This window comes from Anser anser (assembly GCF_964211835.1).
Source record: "Anser anser genome assembly, chromosome: 11".
Classification (NCBI taxonomy): domain Eukaryota; kingdom Metazoa; phylum Chordata; class Aves; order Anseriformes; family Anatidae; genus Anser; species Anser anser.
Window position 1 is genome coordinate 11,892,579 of NC_139732.1, and position 13,495 is coordinate 11,906,073.

At 61.0% G+C, this 13,495-nt stretch overlaps 1 protein-coding gene across 11 annotated transcripts in view; it reads left to right on the top strand.

Annotated features, from left to right (window-relative positions):
• PLEKHG4 (pleckstrin homology and RhoGEF domain containing G4) overlaps nt 1-13,495 on the top strand; it is a 94,243-nt gene that overhangs the window by 76,702 nt on the left and 4,046 nt on the right. For 7 of the 11 annotated variants that reach the window (XR_014589135.1, XM_083851944.1, XM_083851947.1 and 4 more), the window contains 8 exons: nt 6,012-6,970; nt 8,502-8,751; nt 9,713-9,802; nt 10,101-10,325; nt 11,109-11,279; nt 11,458-11,671; nt 12,290-12,406; nt 12,490-12,753. Coding sequence is in view for 10 of the 11 variants with exons in the window: in XM_083851944.1 (XP_083708070.1) it covers nt 6,012-6,970; nt 8,502-8,751; nt 9,713-9,802; nt 10,101-10,325; nt 11,109-11,279; nt 11,458-11,671; nt 12,290-12,406; nt 12,490-12,753 (2,290 nt within the window). In the remaining variant the exon portion in view is untranslated. The remainder of the gene's footprint in view (nt 1-6,011; nt 6,971-8,501; nt 8,752-9,712; nt 9,803-10,100; nt 10,326-11,108; nt 11,280-11,457; nt 11,672-12,289; nt 12,407-12,489; nt 12,754-13,495) is intronic. The other 4 variants (XM_083851942.1, XM_083851945.1, XM_083851950.1 and 1 more) reach the window with 1 other exon arrangement.

Here is a 13,495-nt window from a genome sequence, read left to right on the forward strand (position 1 = left end):
ACCCGGAGTGCAGAAGTATTTCCAAGCGTGTCGCTCTCATGAGCACACCCTGCCTGCCGCATCAATCGCACGCCACTCGTGGTGCTGCGGAGGCTGCCTGGGTCCCCACGAGGTCTGTGCAGCCAGGCCCCACCGTGTTTCCCACTGACCGTTGCCCCTTCCCTGATGTCTTGTTCCTCTTGTAGGTGCACCTACTTATCCTCCCTTCTTATCCTTAAACCCGAAGGATTTATGGTCTGCGCTCGTCTCTCATCCTTTGCCCTCCTGCAGTGTTTGTACAGCGCCAGCCACTTGGTAACAGGCAGCAATGCAAATACAGGATTGAAAGTTTGTTTTTCTTAGCTGGCTTTAGGCAAACTGGTGATTTCAGTGGTCTCTCCTCCCTTGGAGAGAGGAGGGGAGGCAATGTGAGCCACACAGCAACTCCGGAATTGTTGTGCTTTGTATTTCAAGAGGGTGAGTCCTTTCCTCAGTGCTTCGAGCTGAGCTTCTACAGCTACGTCCCGTGTAGGACATGGTTTTCATTAGGCTGCTTTCTGCTGCTAATGAATCCCAGAGAAGGCTTCACATGCAGTTCGGAATAGTCAAATGTGACAGGGTGGGGAGCAGGGAACAGCGAACCTCAGCACAGACAGCGTGTAGCTGGTGGCTTTGCTGAATGCTTGCGCTCCTGGTGCGCCCCAGCGCCGCTGCCCGCTGGTGGAGCCGCAGATCTTGCTGGAAGCGAGCGGGGCTTCGGCTCTGAGGCACGGGAGAAGCTTTGCTGCATCTTCAGAAGGGACCGTCCTGCTTCTCCAAAGCTCTTGTGTGTCGGGTGGCAGCTTGCTTTGAGTTTCGCTCGAGCTTGGGGTCGGTAGGTGTGTTTTCTCTCCGTTTCTGCGCTGTGAAAGAAAGGGGATCTGGCCCGCGCCCAGGCGGGCTGCTCTCCGCACACTTCAGTGGTTCTCGTGTGAAGCGCGGCCCCTTCCCCCCCCCCGCCTGCTCTCCGGTTTCCAGGGCTCCTCAACCTGGTATTCAGGCTAGCAGCATTTGCTTGTGAATAGCCGGAGCCCAGCCGGCGGGCTGGCGAGGTGGCCCTGCCTCAGTCCGGCCCTCGGGGATGGTGATGTACAGCAGAGAGCCGCGCTCGGCCGGGACATGGACCCCCTCTGTACCAACAGCAAGGTAGGACGGGGGATGTTTGTAGGTGATTAACCAGCTTGCCGTCTGCGGGCACTGAATGCTTGCCCTCTCCCTGCCCCTTCCTTCGTGGGCACTGTTGGTGTCAGTGGGTGGGAGGCTGAGGAAAGCGCGGGTGGGTCCGAGCGAGCGGGGAGCCGAGGGCTTCCTGCTCTACCTGCCTGGTCCCCGGTCAGCAGGGAAGCAGGCTCGTCGCTGTCTGCAGGCTGACAGCTCTCGTGCCAGGAAGGTTTCAGTCCGGATAACGATGCTTTCAATATATTTCATTGTAAAGTAGTGAATTGCTTCTTCTGGACTGTCAGCGTAAAGGCAGTCTGCAGCCACGAGTCCCTGCTTGTGCTGTGCACACAGCAACCTGTGACAGGGGACACGTGGGTGCTGTGAGCTGGGGCAGTTCTCAAAGCCCCAGACAGTCGCGGGTTCTAGAGGCTTTAGGCCCCAGCGAGCACCTGCAGTGAGAAGAGCACACCTGGGAGAGGCATTTTCATGCAGGAGAGCAGCATTTACCCTGGACTTGTCTCTTGCTAAGTGCCGTCGCTCTTTCCGCTGGTGCCCAGACCCCGGTGGAGCAGGGCTCTGCCCGCGTGGCACCGAGCAGATGCTGGTGAGCACTTGGCTCAGTTCACAGCAGTACTCGCAGTGCTTTGACCTTCTCTGGCTGCACTGGTTCTGTTCTCTGTGCTGCAAACCGACCTCACCTGGATCTCCAAGCTCCCAGCAGAGGTTAACAGCGCTTAGGCTGAAAGGCAGTGAGGGTGAGACGGGTGCTGAAGTATGGGGTGCTGGGCAGAGCCCTGCGATGAGCCGCGTGCTGCTAACGGCTGAGCAGAGCACACCTTGTGCACAGGAGCTGCACGCAAGGTGTATCAGGGCTCTTTTGATGGCGTTGGGTGCTTTTTCACCGTTCGCAGCAACGTTCCCGGCTGCTGGATGCCTTCCTTCCCTCTGGGTGAAGGTGGTGTCAAAGCCCGGGAGCAGGGGGCAGGCACAGCACGGGGGACTTGGCCCCTCTTGTGGCTTGGCTCTCAGGGCAGCTTCAGCTGCCGTACCCAAAGCTGCTCTTGGATTCCTGTCTTGTTGCTCCCATCAGGTTGGGTTTGGGCTTCTTACCGCCCCTATCTCAGCTCCCTTGTGCAGTCGCTTCGGTGTGGAAGGAAACCTCCCTAGGAGCATTTTTCTTCTGCAGAAAGTTAGAGAGTTTGTGATCTGCCTGCTCAGACACCCAGTTGCCAGCGTGACAAGAAAAAAACTCCTGTTGCAATAATTATCTCCCCACGGGAAGAGGTGAAAGAGAAGGTTTAGACAGAGGTAGCCCCTTGTGGCGTGTGGAGGTGCGGGGGGGTTTTCTCCTGGCTCCTCATTAAGCATCTGAGAGATCGCTGGACCTTGAGACCGGGAGGAATCTGGTGGGTGAGTGGTAGGTTGGGTTGGTGAGGTGTGATACCCGAATGGGTGCAGGACCCACTGGAAGGCTTCCCGTGCAGCGCTGGCGGCAGAGCCAAGCCCCTTCCCGTGGCCTGTGCGTGCAGGCGGTGCGTCTGGTGCCAGAGACAGACTCCAGCAGCCTCCGTCCTCGATGCGCTGCGAGCCTCGCCGTGGTGAGAGGAGGGGGGGCAAGCCCAGGGCGATGGGCTGAGGGCAGTCAGCGGCGTCCCGGGCTCTTCCCTGGGGCGCAGCAGGTCCCCAGGAGCCCCGGCCTCCCCCGAAGCCTGGCGGGACCAACCTGCTGCTGGCTCCTCGCGCTGCTGCTGCGCGGGTCAGCCCTCTGCGCGCAGGAAGCACGTTTGTCTTTAATCCGTAATTTCGAGAGTTGGTAACGACTTGTCTGGAGAGTCAAGATCAAAAGCCGAGGTGCAGGCTCCTTCCTGCCTGGTTGCAGGCGTTGGTGGGAGCATTCGGCCTCCCTGCACCCATCCGCCTCCTTTTATACACGAGAGGCTCTCGCAGCTTGGCAGAGAAGCCGCAGCCCTGCCTGCGCCCCAGTGCCCACATCTCGCGTGCCTCACAGCCTCCCCGGGACGGAGCCGACGGCGATGCCCTCGCCTGCGTGGCGTTGTTTCCTCCTGCGTGCCGGGGCGGACTCACTGCATGGAGGGGGGCTGCCATTTCGTGTGCTAAAAGGGGCAGTTGGAGCGGATGATGTGGCTGGGAAAACCTTGGTGGCCACTTAGCATGTTACCAAGCAAGCTGCGGGGTGTGGAGGGCCGCTCCCATTGTGCAGGGAACAAAGCTGAGCTATTCACTAGCCTGTGACAGGCACTGGGGATGGAAGAAATGCCGAGATTTAGAGTAATTTCTGTGCTGCCGTGGAGTCCTTGCCAAGAACAGCCAGATACCATATGAAGATGAGGTGGCGGGGCTGCCTCCCTGTGTGGGTTGCAGCCCTGGTTCCTCCTCGCCGAGGCCACAGGCAGGTCTGTTATTTCTAGGAATCGCTGCAGAAGCCTCTGCTTTTCCCTCTCTCCCGTTTGTGGATGGAAACGAGTTCCTCAGCCTCGGGGAAGCCCTTCGCAGGGCGGCTGCCCTCCCCATGGCTGCTGTAAAAGCCAGGCTGGCCTCCTTGCCTCTCCTGTGCCTCTCCTGCACAGCGCGTCCTCAGCACCCTCTTTCAGAGCCCCGTGTGCCTTTTGAGCTCAGCTTTTCCCATCCCTGAGCAAAACAGAGCCTGCGTACAGCCTTTGGTTGGGATCATCACCCCTTGGCTGGCACGACTGGAGAGCTGTGATGAGCCCTCAGCCCGGGCTGCCCGCCAGCCCCTGCCTGGGGGGCTGGTTTGTGGAGAAATGGAAGGAGCAGCACAAAACCCCAGCAAACCGGGCCATCTGTCGCTGCTGCGCAGGTCTGCCGGGCCCCCCGGCGCTCAGGGTTTCACCTCACCTCGGTGTGCAGTGCCGCCAGGGAATTAAAGAGCCTGGTTAAGGGCAGACTCAGTGGGCTCTGGCATCTCCTCTGCCCGCTGCGAGCCCCTCTCTCCCCCAGCAGTGCGCACTTTCAAGCATAAAGCCTGGGCCGGGAGAGCGGCAGGGCCGGGCTGTCCCTGTGCCGGGGCTGCTGCCTCTGCCGGCCCCGTGCCGCGGCTGCGTGGGGCTGTTTGAGGAGCGTTTTCCCCCAGCAGCTGCTGGCCCTAATGAAGCAGCTCCTTGCTCTGCATGAGTAATGGGGCTGGCTGCACACAGAGCACGCAGCTGCAGCTCAAAAGAGCAACGGGGACGGCTGTGGCAGCTCCCGCGGCTGTGGCATCTGCCCCTGGAGTGACTCCTCGGCCTGTGGGTGGCCTCCTGCACGCTGGCATTCAGCTTTCCTCACGTCTGCGTCCTGTACACCTGGCCCTGCCTACCTGTGTCAGCAGCACGGGGCAGCCTAGCACCCGACCGTTTCCCCACCGATGTCCCGATGGGGATGCAGCAACTGCTCCACATCTGTGTAACACGTGGGTGTTCTGTTCCTGACGTCCACGGCCCTCTTCTGCATGCCAGTATGTGCTTTAAGCTCTCGGAGCGAAGGCTGTCGGAGCGGTTGGATGCCCAGCTCTGGCCGTCAGGTGGGAAAAGCTCCGAGGCTGACGCCTTCGTTGCCGGCACAGAGCGCGGCTGTAGCTTCCCAGCAGAGCCACAGCAGCCACGCGGGGCCTGGCAGGTGAAGTGCCGGCTGGTTCACCCCCGGGGCAGCCCGTGGTGTTTCTGCACGCACGCAGTCTGTGGAAGGTGCTGGGCAGGCCTGTCCGGGGGTTTTCTCTGCTTTCTGCATCAGATTTTAACGAATAACTCTTGTGTTTTCGCTGGTGAGCAGCGAAGCTCCCTGCGTAGTTAAACCTTGTCATCAGCCATGCTTGGTAGGGAAAACAGTGACTTCAAGCTGGAGTAATTCAGATGTTTGCCTTTCCCCTGGCACCCAGCATACTCTGCCATTGTTTGAACCCCATGGTTGTCTTTTTGTCGGTGGTCTTGGTGCGCTGTGTTGCCTTGGCCCTTTCCTGCCATGGCAGTAAGGCGCCCCTGCCCTGCCTCTGTCCGCATGGGCAGCGTTTCGTCCCGCTCCTCTTGTTTGACCGAGAGGGCAGAGCTGTATCAGCGAGGCCTCGTGGGCATCGCTCGTGGAGCTAAGCCTCGTGAAACAGCTTCCAGCATTCCTGTAGTACCAGAAACAAAGTGCTGAGCTCGGTGCTGAGCTAACCAGCACGAGCAGGTAACGCTGCAGCAGGCAGGGCTGGGCAGGGCGCTGACTCCGCTCGGGCGACAGCAGGCGCAGAAAACGCTTGGGCTGCAGCTGAGCTTGTGTGGTCCCGGGTTCCCATTGCTGTGGGGATGGGTTGGGGTGACCACGGAGCCCAGCTCTCCTCGAGCCATGTGCTGTGCCCCGTCGGCTCCGGGGAAACTGCCCGCGGAGCAGCAATCCGCTCCCGGTTAGCTGGCTCGTGCCCCCTCCACCACGTCCTGCTGGGAGCAGGCAGGATGAGGCAGGAAGGGGAGTTCCAGGTTTCATCCCGAGCAGGGCTGTGGAGGTGTGTGAAGGTTCCTGCAGTCTCGCCAGCAGCTTCCCCTGGGATCCCCTCCCCAGGGAACATGTCCGGCAGCGTGGGTGCTGCCGGGGAGGTAGGGCTGTGGCAGAGCAGCCGGCACAGCTGAAGCCCTCCGCATAAGGAGCTGTTTGTTTTGCTGAATTGTTAATTCAGCCCCAGTGACAATAGCAGCCCCCCCTCCGCTCACACTCGAGGAACTGCGTTGGCCACACACTGATCCTTTCTCTCGTCTCACGCTTTAGGCACCGAGCCGGGGTTATTCTTCCCCGAGTGCCTCTGACTGGCTGTTGCTTTTTGTTCTGGCTCCCTGCAGGCGTACGAGTGGGCCTTGGAAGGGATGCGACACCTCGCCTGCATCAGCATGGAGGACTGCAGCTCCGCCGAGCACTGCGCGGGGGTCATCAAGTGCCTGGAGAGCTACAAGGGGCAGCACCCGGACATCAGCGATGCCCGCTTCCAGGAGATGAAGGAGCTGGCCTGCGAGCTGAAGAGCGACAAGGGACTCAAGCAGTGGAAGTTCGCGTGGTCCAAGTGCCAGGAGACCAAGCTGGTTTTTGAAAAGAAACTGGAAGCAGCCTTGAGAACCAGGAGGTCGCTGCTGGCAGACCGCAAACCAGCCGCGGGGGAGCAGGCGCGGGCCGGCAGCGAGGCCGGCAGCGAGGCCGGCAGCCTGTGCCACCGGAGGCACTCCGAGGGGGCCGCCCCCGGGCCGCACTGGGACAGGACTTGCAGCACACCCCATGGCTATGGCAGGCCCGGCCGCTCTCCAGGCTGGACTAAGGAGAAAATCCCCTCGCCCACCCTCAGCTGCCCTGGCGATTTCGGTGCTGGGGACGAATTTGCCTGCCAAGCTGCGCTCGGTGCAGGGCCCCACTCCGGCCGAGTTTCTTTTGGAAGCGGGGCCGCCAAGTCGCCGAAACTGCCCGAGGAAAAGTCAAACCTGGAGAGCATATTGGAAACCCTGGAGGTGAAGCCGTCCTGCGCCTCCACTCCAGCCTCCGGGAAGCCGCCTCCCAGGAGGATGCTCCGCAAGGCCCAGAGCTTCGACCTGCCCTGCGGTGAGAGCCTGTGGTCGGGCTGCCAGAGGACGCTGAGCGAGCCGGCCAGGTACGGCAACACCGGCGTCTTTATTAAGGGGCTGGAGGTGAGCAGCACGGAGCTGGTGGACAGGACGTTTGCGCTGCGGCAGGGCGCTCACAGCTGGGCTGCGGACTGCCTGCTGGAGGGACAGAGGGGCTGCGGCTCCGCGACCGAAGCCAAGAGCTGGGGCAGGTGAGTGAGCGACTGCGGCGCTTGGCGCTGCGGCCTCGGGGGGGAAAAAGGGAAAGGAGGTCTGCTGTCCTTCCCCCACAGCCTCTGGAGCAGTGTTCCTCTGAAAGTGGGGGAAAGAGCAGGAGAAGGGCTCGCAGCGTTGCCGACCTTGGGGTGTGAGGGTCCGCAGCAGTGCAGTTGTCCCCCTGTGCTTCTGGGGGGGCTCTGCCCAGACTGGGGGGGGCACATCCCTGTGGCAGCTGCTTCACAGGTGAGGGGGTGTTTGTGTTCACCCTGTGGGCCTGAGACCTGAGCGACCACCGGCTGGCTTTTGTTCTGGTCTTTCCCTTCTCTTAGAGGATCTTAACTGTGTTGAGCGCTGCAACATGCCCAGGGATGGGAGCTGCTCCTGAAAGGGAGTCGCCAGGCAGGTCTTTCAACTGCTCTCATTGAGAAAAGATTGAAAATAAAAAAACACTTGCAGATCTCAGAGAACTGAGAGCCTGGGGCGATCCCTGACAGGGCGGTGCTGGGAACGTGGTCAGGGAACGTGCGTGTACACCAGTGGCTGTGGGCATGGAGCAAGTGCACGGGACCCCCGCAGGAAACTTCCCCGGCAGGGAAAGTGCCCCGCAAAGGGTCCGCGTGCCTCCCGCACCGAGCTGAGCCCAGCCCCGTCCCCTCGGTGGCACGAGGCAGTCCTGCTGTTCGGCCAGCCAGAGGAGCTTGCGGACAGCCGGGACGCCGAGAAGAGAGGCGCACGTTGGCAGTAGTTATTGGCAGTGCTGTACTGCCTCGCAGTGGAAACCTGGTACCTAGGAGCGCTTGTCTCAGAGCAGCGCGGAGCAACGCGTGCTAGGAGGTGTTCTTTTCTGATGACCCGATAGGAAGCTCACTTCCCACCGGGGCTGAGGCTTCCCTCTTAAAAGCAGAGTGCACGCCTGCTCCAGCTGTAGCCAGCGGGCTCCCGGCTTAGAGCAGAGTCAGAGCAATTCCCTCCTTCCCAGCCAGAGCCTTTTGCAGCACTTCCAACTCCTTCTGGCCCTCTTGCTCCAAGCTGCAGCCCCCTTGTTTGGGCAGCCCTTCCTCAGGGGCTCCAGCCCGACAGTGGCTGCATCCAGAGCTCCTGTTCCCCCAGCGTTAGCAGTGCCTCCCACAGCACCCAGTCATCGGGCTGACGCCTCTCAGAAGTCACTGGGATTTCTGCTTTCCCTCGTGTTTTGAGGAGCACGCTGACTTTGGGGGCGTCTTGTTGTGTCCGGGAGCCGGGGCTGGGTGAGCCCGGGGACGTGTGTCCTGCCGAGGCCGGGTCAGGGCCACAGCCAGAACGGGGACTTCCCTTCCTGAACAGAAAAGCCAGTTGTGTTCCTTGGGTCTGTGCAGGCTCTGTCAGGGTCAGCTGTCACAGAAAGCTGCAAATCCGAGCTCAGATGGCACTAAGGGGTCACCTCCAGGCTGTGACCCGGGGGGAGCTTCTCTAGGGACAGCCCAGATGCTGCCGCAGCGCAGCTGTGGTCTGCGTCCCTTCAAGGCCGAGCGTTCCCTCTTGCAGCAAGCTGCGGCACATCATTGACGAGATGGTGACCACGGAGCGGGAGTACGTGAGGTCGCTTTGCTACATCATCGACAGCTACTTCCCGGAGATGGAGCGCCTTGACCTCCCCCAGGACCTGCGTGGGAAGCGCAGCGTCATTTTTGGGAACCTGGAGAAACTCTACGACTTCCACAGCCAGTACTTCCTGCGGGAGCTCGAGAGCTGCTGCAACCACCCACTGCGCGTCAGCCACTGCTTCCTGCGGCACGTAAGGCATCGGCACCTTCTCCTGGGGTCGGGCTCCTCTGTGCTTGGCTCCTGTGCTTTGCATTTGGCCGCTTGTCTGCGTGCTGCTGGGCTGTGGCTCTTTTCGGGAGGGGAGAAGCGCCCTGCGCTGGCTCTGGGGACATGCATTGGGTCGCTTTGAGGCTGTAGGAAGGGCACGAGGTCTCCTCGTGCGTGGTGCTTGTGTGCACGTGCTGAGCCGGTAGCGGCTCTCTGGGTCAGGCCGGGGCTGCGGGGGATCTGGTCCTGTGGTAGCTGCTATGTTCTGCTGCCTGGGAGGTGACAGCTTCGCTCTCTGCCCATCTGCGTTCCCTCAGCTGCCGTTGTAGCCGTGAGGAAGGCTGGTTTGTGCCCTGCCAGCTCAAATGCTGGGCCCGTGTCTGCTCTGTGCTGCTCCAGGTGGCACTGCGTTAGCTCTGTGAGGCTGAGCCCAGGCAGCAGCGGCTGCTCTTTGCCTTTCCTGTTGTACTTTGCCACCAAGAGACACTGCTGGGGCAGCAAAAAGCTGCTCCTTAAAGCCCATCTGCTTCTTCAGGGGCATCCCTCGCCTTGTCTTCTGTCTGTGGCATCGCTGTGGAAGGACTTTGAGCAGAGAGGTGCAGGAGGGGTTGCAAAGAGCTGGCAGGGAGAAGCACGAGGCACCAGTCTTAAGCTCAACTGCCCCATGCATGCTTGTCGCTTACCAGGTGGCTGATACCTCTTGGGGTATGTAATGAGCAAGGGGTAGCAGGAAAATGAGCTCAGAAGTCCTAGCTACTGTGGGAATAGGAAGACAAGAACTCACCCTGGCTCTTGCTGAACTTAAAACCGAGTCTTTGCCGACGCCTGTAGGAGGCCCTGGGGCAGCCTGGGAGAGGCAGAAGGATGGGAGTCACCAACCCCGGGGCATGGCTGTCGCTGGGTCCTGGCTCTGCCTTGGTCTCACGTGGGGATCTCTCTTGCAGAAAGACCAGTTCGGGATGTACGCCTTGTACAGCAAGAACAAGCCGAAGTCGGACTCGCTGCTGGCCAGCCACGGGAACACCTTCTTCAAGGTAAATGCTGCTGCCTGCACCCGCGGTTCCTCCGGGCGCTGGGGTCACTGCTCCGTGCAGACCAGCCCAGCTTTCCTGTTTGAGGTCTGCTCAGCGCTGCCGCTGCCTGCCCGGCTCTCTGCACACGTGGGCAGAGATGCAATGAGTGCTTTGGGAAGGAGCCCAGCACCCGGCAGCATCGATCCTGTTCCCTGCCGAGTACCCTAGTCAGGAAGCTGAGGCCTGGGGCAGCCGCGGTGTCAGTGCCTGCGTGGGGACGCGGGGAGCTGCTGCCCTCACTCTCTGCTCTGGTTCTCAGTTCAAGCAGGTGCAGCTGGGGGATAAGATGGACCTGGCCTCCTACCTGCTGAAACCCATCCAGCGCATGAGCAAATACGCCCTGCTCCTGAAGGACCTGATCAAGGAGTGCAGCGAGGCGCAAGAGCAGGAGCTGGGCTACCTCCGAGCGGCTGAGGAGATGGTGAAGTTTCAGCTCCGGCACGGAAACGACCTGCTGGCCATGGACGCCATCCGCGACTGTGACGTAAGTTCCAGTGTCCTCCCTTCCCTGCCCGGGGGGCCAAGCCGCGTTCCTCCCCCCTCTCTAGGTTTGGGGTCTCTGGGCTGTGTGGTGAGCATCCCCTCAAATCCCCACAGTGGTCGGGGTGCCAGGCTGCCAGCACGGCGCAGCGGGACTGCTGAGGCACAGGGCAAGGCATCAGCAGGACTCGCGGCCTCCTTGCATTGTTAGGAGAGGCAGTGAGTTTGCAGGAAGGAATTCAAACTGATGCTGATGCCAGGGATAGGCAAAAATCAGCAAGGTGGGACTTGGAGAGGCACACGAAGGGCAGCACCGGAGGAGGAGAAACAAAGCAAAAAATCAATCTACTGCAGGGCTCAGGGTGGAGGAAGATGGGTCCAGGGCAGGAGGAACCGAGGTGCTCGTCTTCTGACCCAGATGTGCCTGGGCTCCTGGCGGGTTTCTGGCTGTCTTTTCCTCTTGAGCTTTCTCTGTCCCCCAAGAGAAGGGCCAGGCTGATGCCTCCAGTTGGCCCCCCAGAGCTTTGTCACAGATCTGTGCAGGGTGACAGGAGACGGTTGTCTGCGGGCTGGGCCTTAGCTCTGAGCCACTTGTTTCAGCCTGGGGTGGCCTCTAGCCCCAGGGAGGTAGGTTCCCCTTACCTCTTCAGGTGACAGGCAGTGGCCACTTCTTCACCACGCGGGCCACACGTGGGACCCTGCTCTTTGTGTCCAGGCCTGCCTGGCCCTGGCTTCCTGCTGGCGGGGGGAGCTGCCGGGGCCTTACCAGGATGTTCCCCACGGCCAGGTGAACCTGAAGGAGCAGGGGCAGCTGGTGCGGCAGGACGAGTTCACCATCTGGCTGGGCCGCAGGAAGTGCCAGCGACACGTCTTCCTCTTTGAGGACCTGATCCTGTTCAGCAAGCCCAAGAGGATCGAGGGTGGCTTTGATGTGTATATCTATAAGCGCTCCTTCAAGGTAAGGGCAGCTTTGCAGATTGCTCTTGGGCAAGAAGTGGCTCTGGACTTCTCCCTGAAGGTTGCCTGTCTCCTTTCATCGGGTCAGCTCCCTCCCCTGGCCGGCCTGCCAACAAGATTACCCTTTTTGCCCCTGGTGCAGCCCCGGCTGATGCTTTGCTCTTCCATTTTTCTGGCAGACCGCAGACATCGGTCTGACGGAGAACTCTGGAGACAGTGGCCTGCGCTTTGAGATCTGGTTCCGAAGGCGGAAGTCAAGCGACACGTACATCCTCCAGGCCAGCTCAGCCGAGACCAAGCAGGCTTGGACCAGTGATATTGCCAAGATCCTGTGGCAGCAGGCAGCCCGCAATAAAGGTGTGATTCCTTCCCAGGGCGTCTGTGCCGCAAAAGGTGCGGGAGCCCCCTTCAGCTCGTGCTGTCCTGAGTAGGTTTGCAGCCTATTACCAGGCAGCTTTGTGTGGCAAGCAGCCGTGTGCCTGCATGCAGCCTCAGGAGCGTGTGCTGGGGTTGGCTGGGTGCTGTCCCTTCCCTGCCCCTTGTCCCAGACACCTTGACAGCTGTCCAAGCTCTGTGCAACTGTAGACACCTGCCTGGACACTGAGAGAAGTGCGAGGTGCTAGCACAGGATTTCCTGCTCTGTGAGAGTGGCTGTGCTTCTGAAAAGCTCACTGCTCTGTGAGAGTGGCCGTGCTTGTGAAAAGCTCGCTGTTCTCCCCACAGCTTCGCTATCGGAGTGCCCGCTTGCCTGGCTCAGGCTGGCTGAGCCTATTCTTCACCCCAGGCTTCCTGCTTGGATGACACTCACAGGTGGCATGGCACTGGGCGCCCGAACCAGAGCAGAGCATGAGGGGCTTGTCTGTGCAGACTCCTCAGGCTGGGGAGCAAGGGGAGAACGGATCTAATGCTGGTAGCTCAGGAGTAGCCTGGCCCTGTTGCAGCATAGCGCCTGCAGGGAGGGTCGGGGCAGCCACGCAGGTGGCTGTTACACGCCTTGCTCTTGCCCTTCAGAAATCCGCATGCAGGAGATGGTCTCCATGGGTGTGGGCAACAAGCCGTTCCTGGATATCAAACCCAGCGAGGCAGCTATCAATGACCGTGCTATCGATTACATCATGAAAGGCAGAGGTGAGTGCCAGCCTGCCCTGCCCCCTAGCAGCGAGTGAGCTGGGCAGGACTGACGCTCAGGGCTTCTTCATGTTTTGTGGCAGGCGCCAGGACCAGAGCATCAATCGCAGTGTCTCTGTTTGACCATTCCAACCCGTACAAGAGGACGCAGGCGCAGCTCTCTGCTGGCAGCGCCGCTGCTGCGTACGGCCCTTCCTCCTCCTCCCTCCTGGGGCCCCTCAACCTGCACATGTACCTGGACCAGGCTCTGCTGCCAGGCGTCCTGGCCCCCAGGCGCCCCTTTGACGTTGGTGCCTGCATCGAGGAAGATGAGCTGGAGCACGAGACAAGCAGCCAGCCGTCACTGAGTACGTATGAGCTGCAACGCACCCGGAGATGTGTCCTGCAGCCCAGCCCCTCTGTGCCGTGGGCTCGTCCCCACGGCCTGCTCCCTGCCATGCAGTCACACCAGGCTCCGTGGAGTCACGGCACGCCCTGCCGCACACCCGCGGTGCAGTAAGGAGGGCCCTGCCCTTCCGCACAAGCTCCGTTCCTGCTTTCACGGGAGCAGGCTTGGCGCCGCATACCAGGGCTGCTGTGGCCTTGGAGAGCAGTGCTTGTGCCTCTGCCTGCCTTGCCCCTCTGGCAGGTAGGAGGCGTTACATTCCTCACTTTGGCCAGCTTGGTCCAGTGACCCCTTGGCTTCCCCTGCGTGAAGCTCTCTGGCCGGTACAGAGGGACGGGAGGAGCAGCGCGTGTCCTGCGGAGGTGTGGTGGGAGCGGTGGTACCAGCGGCATTGCCCGGGATGCCGGTTCTGGGACGGGCAGCTCGGGGTCTGACTGCCCGGGGAGCGGGGCCTCCCTGTTCCTGCCCTGTGCCAGCCCCAGGCAGTCCTCAGTGCTCAGTGCCTCCTGCTCAACCTCCAGCATCACTGGGTTACTGCGTTGGGTTATTTTGTTGCCTGTGGCTTTAAAGTGGCCCAGGTAGCAGTGTGGCATATCCGTGGGCTTGTGTGAGCAGTGCCTCTGCAAAGAGGTACGTTGCCAGGTGCACGTGGTCATGTAGGCCAAATTCGCGGTCCTCAGAATGACTTTCCTGTCTTCCCCCAG